Below are 19,188 nucleotides of genomic sequence, written 5' to 3'. Positions count from 1 at the left end.
AACAATTTGCAGGGATCTAGGAGAAAAAACACTACCCACAAGCAGAGGACAAACTGTGGAAGTAAAAACACCGAGGAAAGGAACTGTTTGACTACAGGGGTTGAGGGGAAATGACTGAGGAGAGACTTTAAATGAATGCCCCAATGAAAATACCAACTACATGGAAATGGGTTCAGATCAAAGACACATGTCTTTGATACCCAGAAGAATCACACACTGGCTATGGGAGGGGTGGCGGGAGAGGGGAGGGAGGAAAATAAATGATCTGTGCTTCCAATGAATAATGTTTGAAAATGACCTAAGAAAATAATATTTAAAAGGAAAAAAAATAAAGGCTCAGAAGTTATAGATTAAAAAAAAAGAAATGACAAGCAGGAGGAACTCAGATAAACCTGGAACAACAAAAATAACTAAATAACTAAAGCAAAGTGAAAGAAGAAAAACCAGGACAACATTGTACACAGTAAAAGGAATGTTGTACAATAAACAATTGTGCATAACTTAGCTGTTCTCAGCAATGCAAAGATCTAAGACAATCCCAAAGGATTTCTGATTTTTAAAAATGCCATCTGCTTCCAAGGAAAGAACTGATGTAGTCTGAATACAAACCACTGCAAATTTTTTTTTACTTTTTTTTGTTCAAGTTCCTTTCACAAAATGATTAATATAGAAAAAATATAAATACCAGCATGCACATGTAAAACCTATATAAGATTGCCTATCATCTAACAGTGAAGGAGAGTGTGAAAGAACCGAGAATCAAAATTCTTGTAAAATGTTGGAAACTGTTTTTACAAGTAGTTGAGGAAATATTAATTTATTTTTTTAATTAATGCTTCAGATTTAGAGAGGAGGTGGAGGCAAGATGGCAGATTATCATTTCCCTCCAAAGAGTTTTAAAATAATACCTTGAATCAAAATTTAGAGCAAAAGAGACAATAAAAAGTGGTGGTTAGGCCTTTTTTCCAACTTAAGAAAAATTATGAGGTAGGCAAGAGGAGTCTATATTACTGAGATGGAGGCTTTTCTAGAGTCTAACCAGAGAGGCCACACAGCAGCAGCAGTAGAAGCAGCTTTAGAAGCTCTCATCCTAGAGAAAGTAAAGGAGTCAGACAACTGGTCAAAAAGAAAATTTGAGTCTAAGTCCCAATCTAATTTCTCATGGAACCTAATTTCAAAAACTGCTATACATACTCTTTCCTTGAATCAGATCATCCTTGTTACTCTTAATCAGTGTTATGCATGGGATATTTTATATGCACTGAATATATATGCTACACGTATGGTACTCCTACTAATACTATAAGTGCATGTGGGAGGATTTAAATCAATACACTCTATTTTGAATTCTAAAAACTCATTTGTTCTTATTTAAAAATTAGAGGAAAAGTTCGGTTTATGACAACATATTTGAGAGTTGTAAAGCCCTGTTTAATTAAAGATGTATGAGATATGGAAACAGAAAGGAGGACGTTAATCCAGGAGGCAGAAAATCCATAAGTAAATATATAGATATTTATTCTGGTCTCATTTTAATGAGGAAGTTTTAAGTAACTTTCCTTTTACAAAGCATTATGTTGTTCCTTCAAACACTTGTGTCTATTATGGTCACTGAACTAGATAAAGGATCTTCTCCCTTTTCTACTCCAAATATTCAACCACTGTCTTCTTAATTCTATCACCTAATTCTGTTTCGGGCAACTCTTTAGAAGTGAGCACTACAAGTTATACTAATAACATAGTTATTGTATTTAATTATATATATATATATGATATTTACAACTTGTCTCTACAAATAGATAAAGGAGAAAAATTGAAAAAATAAATTTAGAAGGAAAAAAGAAAGGAAGTAGAGACAGAAGGAAGAGAAGAAAAAGTAAGGAGTGAAGTATTTTTGTTGTAGACTGGTAGAACATTATCACCATGAGTAATGAAGTCTCAAGGCTATGTAGTGACTGCTTCAACCCTAAAATTGCAAATAATTTCCATTTATTATAAGCATATATAAAAAGTTGATGTAGGCACTCATTACAATGGTATAGCTCAGACTCTATTGACAAAAAAACTACAAAGATAGAGAGATTGGCAGATGGATGTCATGTATGTGGAAGAGTTTTGTTTTTTTAATTCTATCATCCATCTGAATTGGACCAAGATGTGAACTTTGGCTCTGAATCCACTTCTTACTGACTTCCTGATGAATTTTCCAGTAACATTTATTTTAAAATATATTATTTTCCAAATTTTATTTTCTATGATTGCTTTGACATTTTGGTGGATCAATGTTCTTTCTGATGATAATACTCCAAAAGAAAGATTGCAATGATTTCATGATTTCTCGTATTGGGTAATTCTTACCTTTGTGACCTATATATCCTCCACAAAACGTTCACCGAGTATTAAAGGAGAGATGGATCTTTAAGTTTTCCTGGCATATATGGGTGCCAATAAAGTATGTGAAGTGACGATATTTTTTTTCCTTTTTGTCACTTAACTGTTCACTTTGTTTTCTGATCACATAGCTCTCTGATGACAATCTTTATACCTTTTCTATAAAATCTTTCCTCAGGGATATATTGCATCCTTTTCACATTTACCACATACCTCTTCACAGATGTTTGGTAGACCTTGCCTTTTATTTATTAATAAATTATAGTATTTTATAATTTGCAGTACCATCAGAAGAATATTTTTATTAGAAGAATAGAACTCTATTTCATGTTGAAGCTTGGTATCATTAAAAGCATATAGCACAATGTCCCAAAAGTAATACCGAATCATCTCACTCTGCTCAGTGTCCATTCATGATGTCTGCCTAAGACGTAAACATGCATATATACGCACAAATGAAATCATTCTATGTGTTGTTCATCAGATTGCATCTCATGTTCGGGATAATAGACTTCCTTCATTCTTTTCATGTTTCCTTTATTGCTAGTTGGCTTGAATTCTCTGTGTAATTGTGGATTTCAGTTAAGAGCTCTGCAATATTCCAAAGCTTGATGTCATAAGCACAATGCAATCCATAGTCAGGAGCTTCTGCATAACTTCACCGTTTATGGAAAAACTGTAATCTGTACTGGAAATTACATTTATACCTTCCTTGCTTGCCTCTTAATAATAACAATACAATTGAACTAATTTTCTCATATTTTATGTTTGAATAAATCTTAATGATTTTGATCTGTGGCCTGGGAGATAGCATTCTATAAGGCAGGCTGTAAGTCAGCATCAAGCTTCTTTATAGTCAGGAATGAATAAGGAAAATTCAGTTTTGTATCTTCTACACCTTTCAATCAAGTGTAAGACTGTAAAGATGTAATCTAATATAAAATATCATTTGTGAAAATTTCTTCTTAAACATTCAAAAAAAAAACATCAAAGATACCTTTGATCTCTGTAGATTATTCTTATAAAATGATTAAGAAGACATATAGGTCAATAGTTATCGGTATTCTCTCATCAGGCTTCTTTTAGGGGGTAAATAATGGGATTCTAGATTTTTCCAAACTTTTGGTATTCTCCCATCTTTTGGTTACCTTGACATTTGATCCATCAATGCCCTCAAAATTGTTCTTTCTTCAGTATGAACCTCTTCTGTGTATACATGTTCAAGTTCAGCTGCTTTTCTCATCTTTTGCATTCTTCAGTGTTATTCCCACTTTCTCATGCAGCATAATGGTGACTGTGAGGTTAAATTCCAAATATGGTGACTCCTCTGTCAGTGATGGCAAAAAGAGTTTGTTATAAAAATCTTCATAAATTTCTTCCATTTTCCCATCTATTTGTTGTTTTTCTTTCACACTTCATCCTTAAATTCTTTCAGAATGATTTCGCTTAGTTGGTTCTCTCCCAAACTTTTTCAAGTGTAACTGATACTTAAAAAAAAAGATATCTGTCACTTCTCAGTGATAAATTTTACTGTGCTCCTCTATCCACTGTTATGTAAAACAATGTAATGCATTAGCCACAACTGACACCAAATATTTCATTCCACACTTATAATTCTTTTGCTCCCAAGAAGATAAAGGCATGCTTGGTCACTGAGATATCTTAATTCACTGCGTTTAAGAGAATTTTCAAGTCATTCAATGCTGTTTTCCTTGGCATTATTGTGGTCATTATATAAAATGTCCTGTTGATTCTACTCTCTATGCAGTTCTTGCAAAACTTCTCAAGTTGTTATGATTTCTTCATATTTGTTATTTTCAATGTATAATATATGCTATTTTAAAAAATATTACCTTCTGTCTTAAAATAAGTACTGTGTATTGTTGTCAAGGCAGAAGAGCAGTCAGAGCTATGCAACTGGGTTAATTAACTTGTTCAGGTTCACATAATTAGGAAATACGTGAGGCCAAATTCGAAACCAGGACCTTCTGTCTCTTGGTTCTCAATCCACTGAGCCACCTAGATACCATCAATAATAGTCAATTAATCTATGTACCACAATTTGTTTAGTTGTTCCCCACTTTATTGGCATTAATTTTTCAATTCTTTTTTCAACAAAAAAAATGCTGCTCTGTATATTCTTCTCTATTTTTGACCAAGTCATGTCTACTAGTCATTATTTTATTGGTCCAAATGTATTACAGAATTCAGCAATTTTAGAATAATTTTAAATTGCTTTTGAAAGCATTTGGACCAATTCATAGCCTAACCCAAAGTATATGCACTTGTGTATCTATATTCCCTATGCTCCAACAGAATTACTATTTTTTTTAATACCTTTAAAACCAAGTCTCTTCAAAAAATTGGAAAATGAGGGGGTATCCCTCTATTGAGGAATGGCTGAACAAATTGTGGTATATGATGTTGATGGAATACTATTGTGCTGTAAGGAATGATGATCTGGAGGCTTTACATATGAACTGGAAGAACCTCAGTGAACTGATGCGAAGTGAAATAAACAGAACCAGAAGAACATTGTACACAGAAAGAAAAACACTGTGAAGCAATCTAATGTAATGGATTTTGCTACTAGTAACAATGCAGCAAGCCAGGATACTCCTAAAGGACTTATGGGAAAGAATGCTATCCACATTGAGAGAAAGAACTATGGGAAATGAAATGCATAAGAAGAACAAATGACATCACTTATCACACACACATATGGGAGGTGACATGAAGTTTAGGCTTTTAAAAATTGCTCTATAGCAAAAATGAATAATATGGAAATAGGTATCAAGTGACAATATTTGTACAACCCAGTGAAATTGCTTGTTGGCTCTGGGTAGGGAAGAGAGGAGGGAAAGAATATTTTAAAATAATTAATTTAAAAATAAAATAAAACTAAACCACTTCAAAACAAAAGTGGGAATATATAAAAAATGGCAAAATTTGGGACAGAAAAGTATCCATGAATAAGGAACAAGAGAAGCAAGATACTTGTTGACTACAGAAATCTCATACTAATATGTTATGGATATTTTCTTTTAAAAAAGACATTGGAGATACTGGTAATAGCAAGCATGAATTAACATCACAAAAATGAAATTAATTATATTTTAATGGATAGAAAATTATTTATTACTGTGAAGCATTGATTAATAAGATGTCTGGATACAGTCAGAACACTGATTTATTTGAGCAAAGATCATGATTAGAATACTAGAAGAATAAAAATTAGGGAAAAGTATGGCACACAACAAAAACTGCCAATTTCAATTAAGGAAAATTATTAATTCAAAAGATGGAATAAGGATGGAAGAAAGCACAAGAAAAATAAATTGTAATATGAACTAAATGTCTTAATGAAGAGGCAAAAAAGCCTACAAAATACTTTAATGAGCAAATACTATGTTTTTTGCCCAGAACAGAGATATTGTAACAAATGGAAACGATTACTTAAATTTTGTTTAACTAAAGATTTTTTTAATGCTTACTTCAAGTCTAAGTAACAACTCTAAGTCAGAGGAGTAAGGGATAGGCAAATGGTGGTAAGTGATTTGCCCAAAGTCACACAAGCAGTTAGTGTTTGAGACCATATTTAAACTCGGGTCCTGTCAATTTCCAGGCCTGGTAGTTTACCAGTGTGCCACCTATTCCTTGGCATCTGAGTGGAGAGAGCATTTGGATGGGGAGAAATGTGAAGTGAGAACAGGTGAGAGATAGTAAGAGCATAAAAGAGGGTAGAAATTCTGTGAGCAGAAAGAAGGGGGTGCATATGAAATGTTGGGATGGAAGAAATCACAGTATTTAGAAATTGACTGTATGTATAGTGAGGGAGAGTGAGGACCTGAGTATGACAATGAGGTTTGGGGCCTTTCAAAGGGAGCAGAAAATGATGGTGCTCTCAAAAGGAACAGAAAAATTTAGAACAATGGACCAACTTTTGGGAAAAAATAATGAATTCTATTTTGAACCAGTTGAGTTTGAGATTATTCTAACATATATAGTTTGATATTTCAAAAGTCAGTGACATATATTCTAGCTCAAGAAAGACTTGGTCTAGGCCATATTTGCCTCAAAGGTGGAGTTTGGTAAGATATCACTAAACTATGATTACAATTTATGTAATATATAAGTTAGTCAGTGTTTAAACATATAATGGAATTTCTTTGGAATTAATATATTAGGGCCAGGTGTATTTTTCTCTACTTTATAGTTTCATTTATGCAATAAGTTTTCTTTAATTTTTTTCTCCATGAATTGATTTTAACTCTTATGGAATGATACTGCTCATAGCCTATCATCATCTTCCATAAAGTCTTATCATTTATTTTTTCAACCTAGACGTAAGCACTTATTTTTCTGTTAGGTAAGTAGAATGTTTCCTGGATGTTTCTAATATTTTTCATTGAGGCATTCAACATAATTTTAACTTCCTTAGAGTATGTTGTAAATGATATCAATATATTTTCTTTTATCTAGTTTCTATTTTTCAGGCAACCAAATTTAATTAGATAAATTGGAATTACCTCCATTGTATGTAAAATATTTTTTCTAATTTTAAAAAGTCTTTTGGTATTAATTTTGATCTGTTTTTTAACAAAGTAATGGTCTGACTATACATGAGGCAGCTAGGTAGCACAATGCTTAGAGTGCTAGGCCTGGAGTCATAAACCTGGGTTTAAATCCAGCTTCAGATATTACCAGCTCTGTTACCCTGGGCAAATCATTTAACACCTCTTTATCTCAGTTTATTCATCTGTGAAATGGGTATAATAATAGCACCTACCTTGCAGAGTTGTTGTGAGGATCAAATTAAATGATAATTATAAAGTGCTGCACAGTGGCTGATACACAGTAAGTGCTATGTGAATATTAGATATTATTATCATACAAAACCCTATTAAGTATCCAAACCATTGGTGTGTAAATTCCTTGGCAGAAGAAATAATTTTGATGTTTTATTATTTTTATGCCTGTGGTCATGTTTGTGTCTTTCTTCCCTTAAATTACAATCTTGAAAGTTATGTGATTTTCTTAGTACAGGAAGGTACTAATGTAGGAACTACTTTAATCAGTACAGATTATAGCTTGTCTATGACTTAGGATGTCATAGAGTAACTACAGAAATAGAATCTGAACCTATGGCTTTATAAATTTATTAATGAAGTTATTTAAAATGTACTTGGTTTGGTATGATCATATTCCAACTATAGACAAAAATTTGAATAACATTAATAAAACAGTGAGTAATGCCAACAAGAAACCCATTGGCTTAATTTTGCTTAAAGTACATTTTACTGCCTATTTAAAAAAAAGTTCTATTACAAGGGATGGTTCATGGGAACAGGAGCTGAGGAAAAGAGATATTCAGAAAAGATGTGGCATAAAAACAAAAGGGGGGTGCACTGCCCTTGGTCTTGGGGTGGGGCTGGGGCCCTGTACTGCATCTCTTAAAAGTTCCCCATCACTGCTCTAGAAGATCTCTAACGGATTAAATTATCATCTTCAAGCACAACTCCTAAATCTAAATATCCAGCTTCAAAATTCCCCTAGAGCTCTGGGCCAGATTTCCCACTATTTTAACACCTCCATCTAGATGTTTTAGCAATATTTTTAAAATAGCACATCCCAAACTGACTATATCACTAGCTCCTCCTCCAAAGCTGCCACTCTTCTCGACTTCTCAATCAAGCAATCCAAGCACCTGTTAATGCTCAGGTTCTCTGGATACAAAGACAAAAACATTTCTTACCCTCAAAGAACTTATGATGAATCTGGGGAGGTATATATGTATCTACGTGTAGATATGTTTATAGGTAGATACGAAGACACACATACATGCATATTTTCTAGGTATATAGTAGGAACTTGTTTTACATGACCAATATATTTCAAGACCCTTCACATGAAGTGAAAATTGCATATAATAGTAAACCCCATTATTTAATAAATATTTCTTATATGAACACCCTATGCAAATTACAACTTTTCTTAGGTTTGTCTTAGGAGCTCCCACCATCACTACTATTGCACATTGGTGTCATTATTAATAACTAATTAGCATTAATGAAACAAAGGGAAGCACAGCTCTAACATGGGCATGACTTGTTAGAAGGGAGAATTCCAGACAAATCTTGGAGCTAATTTATTTAAAAAGTGCCATTAACAATTTTTAATGTATTTTTCGGCCTTAATTTTTTTAATTGCCAATCATCATGTATATCTGCATTCACATGACTTGAATGCACATAAAACGAGGTCCTACTGAACACAGAATAGATCCGAGATCATTTTGAGTGTACTAGTAGCTGGGAAAAAATAAGGACAGTTTTCATGAAGAAGATCATCCTTAGGCTGAGGCTTACTAGAGATGTTAAGCTGGAGGAGCAGAGATTGCTATTTCTTACTAGGGAGGCTGAGGATGCAAAAGCACTGGCTCTAGTTCCAAAATTCCTATGGGCTGTTGCAAGTGAAAACAGTGCCATGTAAAAGTATTCCTTTAACTTTATTCAAGGACTTATACTTCATGCCCTTGAGTGTTTCTCTTAGTACTTTGAAAGAAAATTTCCAAGTCAGCAAAAGCTGTTTTCTTTTTTAAAAATAAGACATGATTCAGTTAATGTTTAAAGGCTAAAGAATAGGTATCTTGAGAACATTCATAAACTCATTAAGTAACTAAAGTTTCTGAGCAGTTTCTGCTTAGTTTATAGGCACATTACAGCTACTCTCTTTCATGTTACAAATTTCATGACAGGCATAGTTATTTTTTGCTACTCAATGAAAGTATAAAAAGAAAATTAAATTATTTGTAAAACTTCAAAACATTTTAATTGCAGAAGAAAAGCAAAAATAATCATCTGTGCCTTTTAATTTTATAATCTATTATTTAATTTAATAATCTGATTCCACAATAATGGAAATTAGAGAAGTTTTTGATGTCCTGGCTATTATATGGAGATGCATATATACTAGACACATCTGCATACATATGCACATTTTGATATACACATAGAAGCTATTATTATGAACAAGTCACCTAACCTCTTAGTACCTAAGGCAGATCTGCATCAACACTTATCTTCATAGACTTTCTCTAAACAATTGAAATCTCAGGTCCACAAAAAACCAAATTATTATATTATAGTAGCACAGTGCATTCCACATAGTACGCAGATCTGAGATAAAATGTTTGTGAAACTGAATTGAACTAGATGGTCAAAGCAATTTTTATAGCATATTGTAATAGGAATACTAGAAAATCATAATATACTCTGCCACACAAAATCAAGAATCCAGAAAACTCAAGTTTCAGTTGTATAAGAGAAATTGCCATGGATAAGTTCAAGAGTCATCAGGCAAACATTTCTTAGGTGTAGGGTCTCATATTTGTATGGCCTAAAGCATTGAAAGAAAGTGTTGTAATCTGCTAAAAGCTGGATGAAAAGATTTGGGATCCCCTCCAAAAACAGATATCCATTTTTTCTAAAACCATTTATTATATCAGCCTTCATAGCTTTAGGGGACTGTATAATTTGAGGAATTTGCATAAACCCCTATCTACCAATGAGGAAGCTACATAGTCAGACTTGGAGTCAGAAGATCTGAAATAGAATCCTGTGAAGCTAGTTACTATCTGTGTGACCCTGGATAAGTGGCTTAATCTTTTCCTCTGCCTAAGTTTCTTCATCTTTACGGTGAGGACAATAAAAGCATTTAGCTCACAAAAGTTGATGCAAGGATTAAATAAAATAATATAAAGGTTAGAAATTATATTCTTACCTGACTCAGAATTCGGCCACATTTTTTCCCTATCTTTTCCACCAAATCAAAAATTGGGAAATTCCAAGTATTTAGCTTTTCCATTAATGAGTCCAAGTTATCCATGACAAGAGGTTCTGGAGCAAGAATAGGCTTGTCTGGCTATAAAGATAGGAGAAGAAAATATTTTGTTGGCATATAATTCTATTTTTAAAAAGTCCTGCATATTATGTCAGTATTTAAAGTGATGATTTCAAAATTGTAAAAGTTTTCAACTCTTCCTTTAAAACACTAAGAAAACCAAAACTTTAAACTAAGAATCTAAATAAAAAAGCATTGTCATCAGATAAAACATACAAGTAGAAACTTTTGTACTTGTTTTAGATAGTATTTAGTGTTTCAGGTATATACAGACACATAATAAATAAGCATCCCCTTTATAAATGATTATGTCACTTCATTTTTATCTAAATATTAAACTTTATACTAATGCATCTCTATCTGTAAATGCTTTTCTTTTATCCATAAAATGGAAATAATGATAGATACCAGTTATTCCTTGAATGTTACCTATGTTAATGTGATTTCTTAATGGGAAGTAGAAAACTGATTAAGAATTGGATTTCTGGATCACAACTTAAAGAAATGATAGAACTCCTGCTCAAGGATGGAATATACCTAACATGGACTGATTAAAAAATAGGTATTTTCAAAAAAAGGCTTTTAAATGAAATGGAATGATGAAAACTATCAATGTATTTCTTCCATGCTCTGTGGCATAGAGACATAGGTCCTAATAGCAATGTAGAAAGAAGTAGAGAGGTCTAAAATGTAAACCACACAAAAGCCAAGAAAGGAACAAGAACTGAAACCTTTTGTTCAAATTTGTGAAATTCATATAGTCGAAATGATAAGGACAGTGAACAAAACACCCTGACACAAAGTGATAAAGTGATATATTCCTGATCAAGGATAACTAACATGGACTGGTTTAAAAAAATAAAAGGTTACTAAAGTTGTTCAAAAAGAGTTTTAAGTGAAATGGAAGGGTGAAAATGCTTCGGAAAGAGTATATTTACTCTCTGTTCAAAAACAAGTCCCATGAGGACAGGTACCATTTTATTTCAGTGTTTATACATATTCAGTTACCAATTATGGTACATAACACACAGTAGGTGCTTAATGAATGCTAAATGTTAGAGGAAAAAAAAACAATAGAGACATGACCAGCAAAAGACAGAGCAACATCCCTGTGAAAAAGTCCAGGAACCATATGGATTCTGGAAGGAACATAAATGACAGCAGAGAATCTGTCTCAAGATCAATGGTATAAGAAACAAATGTAATCATTTCATCAAAATAACCTACAGAGTACCTGAGACGAAAGGAAATATAGATAATGAATTCCAGAAACAGATTACAAACCCTGACACTGAGGCATGACATTGGTTTCTCTCCCTCCTAAAAGTTGAAGGCTAAAATATCTTGGCTTGCCTTAAAAATAATTCCATTTTTAAAAGACAGAGAAAACAATGATGGGAAATGCTATTTTGTTCCTGATTCTGACATAGGATGGACCTTGTGAGTTAAGGGATCACTTCATTTTAGGTTTCTGGAGGACATATTTCAAAGCATTAAAAAAAAAGATCAATAGGGTCCGAGTGCATAATTTTAGATAAAAGAAGACAACTGATAAGGAATGGAAAACTCTGAATAATAAAACACAAAGAGAAAACAATTCTAATATTGGAGTCGTGGTGAGTTATCTAAAGCAACCTCCACAGATACACTGGAAATTCACTGACTAACATAAAATCTTAAATTTTAAAACATTTAGAAGATTCAAAGCATTTAATGATGAATGAATGAATCTATGCAGTACTGGAAAAGCATAGTACTAAAATTCTAAGTGAATGGAAGAAAATGAAGGAAAAAGAAATATAGGGTATTTTTAAGTCATATTGAGGTAAAAAGAAGGAACAATAGAATACGGCCATTGTTCTCAGAAGGTTTCATAATAACAACTTATTGATCTGTGTTTTCATTAACTTATATTTATTTTATTTTCTCTACCAAAGAGAAACTATCTTTGGACTAGAAACTACAGTGGGAAGGGGATGAAGGGGAAGGAAGGCTATTAGGGAGTCAAAATCCAAGATAAGAGGGGAAATTAAGAAAGAAAACTTTGCTGTTCTTGGTCTTTTTATGTCTCAAGGCAAAAATGAACTACAGTCAATGGTTCTGTAAGCATTGGCAGATGTGGCTGCTAAGCCAATATTGGTGCTTTATGAAATACGAGTAAGAATGTCATAGGTTCTATAGGATGGAAAAAGAACAAAGATTATTTTCATGGTACAGTTATAGGACTATCCCACTAAATCTCAATGGTGTCTATTGTATAAGGTCAGATTTGCATTAGGGTCTATATTTTAATTGGTTTACTGACTAAATTTTGGGTATTTGTCAACATGTATTTTGACCTTGGGTTTCACCACTTGTCTTCTTTCTTATATTTCTTCTATTATAAACATCTAAATTTCTCAAAAGCAATTATACCTACATAATAACTTTTTCTTATGATATCTAGGTTTGTGGGTACTTTGGGAATTTTCTCCTTTTTTATTCTTTTCAGTTTCAAAAGCTTTTTACATGAGATCTCTAAGATACTATACCAGCTTGGATAAGCACATTCCATCCAAACATTCTTATATTTAATATGATATATATTACATTTTATGTATCATATTTTATGTAATTTATAGATATAAAATAAATATCCCATATAAATATTTTGATGTCATTATTTAAATAAATATTTAATATGAATAATATAAATAAAATATAAATAAGTAAATATAAATCAATAATACAAATAATAAATATTTAATATAGATATTTATAGTGTGGTCCAGAAATGGATAAAAACAATTTTATAATCATTCAACTTCCCAAATAAAATGAAAGCCTTTTTAATTTGACATTGCAATGTAATTAAGTAGACAGGATAAGAAAAATCATGCTGAATCATTAAAAAATAAATATTTCAGAATATTAGAGCTGAAGGAGAACTTAGAGATTACTTAGTCTTCTCCTACAACTTCTCTTTAACTCATTTAAATATTGAATGGAAATTAAAAAACATAGATCACACAGTTAAGTATTAGGTGATCGGGGACTAGACCCCGTAGTGTCTTGGGCCCTTGTCCTTTAGAATGTTTTTCCACTCGCTATACCACACTATCTTAGATATATTCTTTATTTTGTTTAACTACAACCCCAATAAGAAAAAAACAGTGTTAACATTAGAATTTTAGTGATATTTATGATATGTAATAACAAACAAAAAAAAAGAACAGAATGTATTACCCAACAGAAAATAATAATATAAACATGTCTCTTTATAGTCAGGAAAGCAAATGTCTAACCGTAAATAAAAATCAGGACTGTCCTAATTTTAAAAAAGGCAGAACTAAAGAAATTTTATGTCACTTCTCTCCCCAATTCTTTTTGTTTCATTTAAAACATTTATTGGAACATCTTAATGAATTTTTAGATGATTTCAATCATTTCGACTATTTCAGAAATAAAGAAACTACTGTTATAATCAGAAAAGTCACGAACCTGTAAATACCCAGAGATATTACAACTAGGTAATACCCCTAAGAAGGTAATTGAACAATATTTTATCAGCATTTTTTTAAGCAAAGAACTTAGAAACAAGGAAACAGCTGAATTGTCACATAAGAATATAACAGCATATTACTTTGTTCTAAGAAATAATAAATTTTAAAAGATCAAGAAAACAATGTAAGAATTTGTATAAAATGATTCAGAGAATATGGAGCAATAAAAGAGAATCATTACATAATGACTATATTAATGTAAAGGAAAAGAGCATCCAAGTTCTGATCAGGCCAAAGACTAATTATGATTTCAGGAAATTGTAAAGCATACTTAATCCAAGATCAGGTATGGAAGAAGGCATACATTGTTAAACATTGTGTATTTTTGTTTTGCTTAATTGGGATTGTTTGAAGAGAATTCTATGGGAAAGTGTCACTAGGAAGTGATAGCAAGATTTTTTAAAAGGATCAATATTTAAAATTTTTAAAATGTATTTATTATGTAGATTTTCCCAGTGGTATTTGCAATTATAAAAAGATGGAGGGAGAGAGATTAGTCAGAGCATTTGTTAGTGAAAGATGCTTCTATTTTTAATCAGTAGGAGAATCCTTCATGTTTCAGACAAAATTGTTGAAGTCCAATATGATTTTTGAGAACTAAGGATATTGCTTAACAATTATTTCCATTCTACCCCTAAATCATAGTGCGCTTCCTAGATCCTAAAGTTGAGTTACAATCCATAATTTCAAAACAAAGTGAAGAAATACAAATGAACAATAACATGATATGAAGCTACCATAAATATGACGGTTTCAGGAGTGTAGGTGCTACGTTGAGATTCTTTCCTCAATGAATCTTTAGAGCACTCTTGTTCATCTTCATTCTGGACAATATCGCTGCTATCACTGTTATTATTAGTTTCATAGTCAGAAGTAACTTGAGCTGTATCATCTGCAACAGAAAGAACTGTTCATTTTAATCATAATGAAATATGAGGTCTCAATGTATATTTTCTCTCAAAGTCAAATAGCAATTTTGAATGCCAGAATAATGTCCTAGAAGTCACTAAAAGAGCAGTCACAAATTTTTCTATTATCTGTTTCCTCAAAAAATATATTCAAACTATGAAAATAAGTTGATTTGTCTATATAAGTTTTCAAAATTTAAAAAAAAATATATGACCTCTTTATGATTTTTATTTTCTTATTTGTCTTACAGACTTCTTATTGCCTCTTATGCTTACCACAGTGGTTTTCCTAAACTTTTTTCTCATTTATTCATTCATTCATTGAACAAGTATTTAGTATTAAATGCACCTCCTATGTGTCAGGTATAAAAGATAAAAAAATCAAGATCAACCCATTTCTTGCCCTCAAGGAGCTTATATTCTATAGCAAGGGTAAAACAGTACTTAGAAAATTAAATAACAAATAAATACAAAGCAAATGCAAAGTAATGTTAGGGGAGGGTGAACTGACAATGGAGGTAGGAGAGAAAGGAAAAGAATCAGGATAGCCTTCTATAGAAAAATGTGGTCCTTGAGCTTTGCTTTATAGGAAGCTAGGGAATCTAAGATGGAAGAGATGAAGAGAGTACATTACAGATATTGAGGTGATGGCTATGTAAAAAGAGAAAAGAGATGGAATGGGAAGTTTAAGGAATAGCAAATAGACCAGTTTGACAAGAATGTAAAGCATGAAGGATAAGTAATACCTGGAGAAACAGTCTGGAGTAAGATTTGGAAAGGATTTAAATGCTAAACAGAGGACATTGTATTTTATCCTATGACATGGTAAGGAAAGATGGGTTTATAAACTACATACCTATTTGGAGAGTAGATATTTTCCTTGAATTGGCCAAAAAAAGGAAAAAAAAAAACTCCCTTCGTTAAAAGGATGCCCTCTTCAGATTCTTTTACAAACTTGTCTCTCTGCTCATTTTCAGCAGAGACCCATCACTCCTAAGCTAAGTAAGACTTCTTTACAGAAGAAATAAAAAGAACATTAAAATGTCTTCACCACAAATCCTTCTTCCACCTTCTCCAATTTTTCCAACCTCTTTTGCAGTAACTCTTTTGTGAAAATACCTGGCTATGCTTCTGACTCTAGATTTCACCAGTATAACCTGGCAGCCTTCTCAGCCAGAACTTTCCTGAGTAACTGGGTCTTCTTACCTTCTCCTCTCTGCTGGTCTCTCCCATTTCTCCCTGGTGAGTTCCTTCTGGGAGACTCCATTTTGGTGGCAGACCCAAACCAAACAAGTTTCACCTCCCACCAGCTCTGCTTTTAAATCTCCAGACTTTGTCACCATGTTTTTCTCTCTCCCTTTTTTCTCACCTTCATTCCCTACTTGTTGGTTTCCTCTTACATTTCTTCTCACATTAGAAGGTAAACTCCATGAAGGCAAGTATTTACTTATTGCTTATAATTTATTTACCAGTTAAAACAGTGTCTGGCACATGATTTTACAAAAATGCCCAGATCTCCTTCTTTATCCTTAAATCAACAACTCTCCTCACAAAAACAACAGTAATCTTTCATATTACATAGCTATTTCCTCAAGCTATCTTAGTTATTTTCCCCTTTTTATAGCCAAGGTACGACATAGGGTAACCTACACTCATTGCCTCCATTTCTTTAACTCTTATTCACTTAACATCTTGTAATCTCCCTTACAATCAAAAATCAACCGAAACTGCTCTCTCCAAAATTACTAATAATCTCTTACCCGTGTCAACTTGGAAAAACACTGAACTAATATGGTAGTCAAAAAAACAAAATTGTTCATCAGGTCAATAGACTGTGTTCAATATTCACCCGCAGAATCAGTGCTTAATACCATGCAGAGTCAAAGCTCTGGCACCCTGTTCACAGTGTCTCTTATTGAAACAGAGAAACTTATTTCTTATTTTGAAAATAGTTGTATCACCTAAAAACCTATTCTATAATAGTCACAAAGGAAGAAATAAACAAAAAATATATTATTTACTTAATTTCCATTAGCTTCATCAACTGATATCACTAAAATCCTTCAAAGATACAATTTTATCTTGAATTCTCTTCATTCAATGAAACTGTCTGATATTCACTATTTGGTGAAAACCTGAGAAAATATAAACTAAAGGTCCTATGAGATACTAAGGAAATAGGAAAATGAAACAGCATTTGTCAATGCCTAAAATATAAGAAGCGTTAATTCTAAGTTTTCTTCTTATAATCTAAAACAATAAATAGTAAGACTTGAATAAAACAATTGTAAAGAAAAATTATTCCCCAATTACCTGTCTCATAGACATGATTAAAAAAAGATGGAAAGCATGAAAAAAATAAAAAAATAAAATCCTAAATACTTGAAGAAAATATACTAACAAGGTCTAAAAAGACTTCTCCCAAAAATCTCAGAAACAAAATGTTAGGTACATGTAAAGTGGTAATGTGGTGAGTAGAGTTTTTGAGGGAAATAAAAGTTCTTTCTCTTCTAGTCTCAGTATGTATGCTAAAGATGTCCATATCCAGCTCATAACACTCCTAAATTCCACCAGAACCAGATTAAAATATAATTGTGACATATTTAATAAAATAAAACATAGACAATATTAATATATGGATTTCCCAGTCAATAAGCATCCCCTAGGTATACTTTCAGTGGCCCTATTTCTATTTGTGTTTCATACCACTGACTAAAAGGAATGAAGACTTAGGATAGCAAAAATTCGAACTCTAGAGAAATGCTGCCACCAAATGTCAATATTGGACACAGCAAATATTTATTTTTTCTCCAATGTTCTCTTTCCTTTTCTTCCTGAGTGTTAGAGCTGAAAAAACAAAGTTTATTGGTACTATAGGCAATAAATGAACCTATCAATCAAATATAGTGCAAAGCATCTTGTAATGCCATGACACTTAATACCTTTAAGATCTGCTTGATGGGAGCAGAGTGTTTATTCCTGGGTACAAGTGGAAACAATTATCTAGGCTACATCACAAAGGTCCTTTGATGCCCTGAATAGCTATGTAAGTCTAGCTTTAGTGCCTGGCACCTGACAGGCAATAATCATCATTTGCTGATTGGTTGTATGAGATATGTAGGATGCTTCTTGAATGCTTGCTTACATTAAAGATTTTCAGGGTCCAAAAAGGCAATATAGGTAGTTCTCAAGGTAAAACTATAATAAAATAGTATTCTTTCTAGAAAAAAATGAAAAGGAATTATTACCTGTTCTATTTGGTGAATGTGTGGCTGCACTGCCACTTCCCAATGCCCCATCATCAGAGTTCCCTTGATTGTATGGTCTGCCACAGCTAAGAAACATTGAATGAAGCAGGTTATAAGTATGTATTTTTATGTTTCCAAAAACAACTTTATGTTCCTTTCATCCAGGCATTTAAATTCTTATTTATTTAAAAAAAGTTAAAATACAACATACTAATTCCACTAAAATATCTTTTGTAATTTTTTATTTGACAAAATGCCCAGTTTGTGTTACTAAAATAACAATTCAACCTCAACACTTAAGATTTTACTGTCTTTCTTTTCATTAATACATGAAATTCATTAATTTTACTAATCATACGATTTTATCCACATTAGAAAATCAGCTTAAACACTGCTGCAAGTTTCCTCATGAGTACTTTAAATATCAGAATATGAAATTCAGCAGCATACAAATAGTTACCCTTTTTTATTTCTGTCCATAAAATGCTTAAATAATAAAAGTCTTTCCAGAGAGAGAAGTACTAGAAGCTCCCTCAATAGACCAAAAAATTTTCAAAATCATCAGTTTTTCCTCTTGAATATCTGCTTCAAAGAAGATAAGCAAGAACTATGTGTCTTTTGTATGTAATCAAGTGAAGCCAAGAATCATTTACCAGTGCTTGCTATATTCCAGAAACTAGGGGATTCTTGCCCTCAAGAAGTTCACAATTTATAGGATACAGCATGTAAACAACTGTATCTTTTTTATACAAATAATATCATCATATATAGATTATTAACATAAAATTCATCCAATTCTTAATCAGAGAAAGAAAAACCAACATAGGGTCTTGGGGAATAACGGGGCTTTTCAATAACTACTGTCAGGATTTATCTTGAGTCTTGAAAGAAGATGGTACTGAGCTAGTAGTAAAAGATCATTGATTTTAGGATGTTAAAATGAGAAGACCACTATTTATACATACACCATGATTAGAGAGGGCCACCGACCTGCCCCAAAATATATTCCATATTTATCTAATGAGTGCCTAAAAGTCTCATCATAAGCATTACTCCTTTGGATTGGCAGTATATTTCCAAAAAATCTTATTTTAAAAAAATGAAAGCTGTTACCTTGAAGAAGTAATGCATTAATACAATGCCAACCTACTTCACCAACAATGAATTATAACTCCTCTAACACATTTTTCCAATTTG

General features: G+C 32.3%; 1 protein-coding gene across 1 annotated transcript in view; it reads right to left on the bottom strand.

Annotated features, from left to right (window-relative positions):
* PDE3A (phosphodiesterase 3A) overlaps positions 1-19,188 on the bottom strand; it is a 345,376-nt gene that overhangs the window by 45,163 nt on the left and 281,025 nt on the right. Inside the window, exons 7-9 of the mRNA XM_001365787.4 lie at positions 17,992-18,077; positions 14,573-14,727; positions 10,174-10,314 (exon numbers count right to left, since the gene is read on the bottom strand). Coding sequence (XP_001365824.2) covers positions 10,174-10,314; positions 14,573-14,727; positions 17,992-18,077 — 382 coding nt within the window. The remainder of the gene's footprint in view (positions 1-10,173; positions 10,315-14,572; positions 14,728-17,991; positions 18,078-19,188) is intronic.

Source organism: Monodelphis domestica, chromosome 5 (assembly GCF_027887165.1).
Source record: "Monodelphis domestica isolate mMonDom1 chromosome 5, mMonDom1.pri, whole genome shotgun sequence".
In the NCBI taxonomy this organism is placed as follows: Eukaryota; Metazoa; Chordata; class Mammalia; order Didelphimorphia; family Didelphidae; genus Monodelphis; species Monodelphis domestica.
The sequence above is the reverse complement of the archived record's forward strand: the minus strand, read 5'-3'. Positions and strand labels throughout refer to the sequence as shown.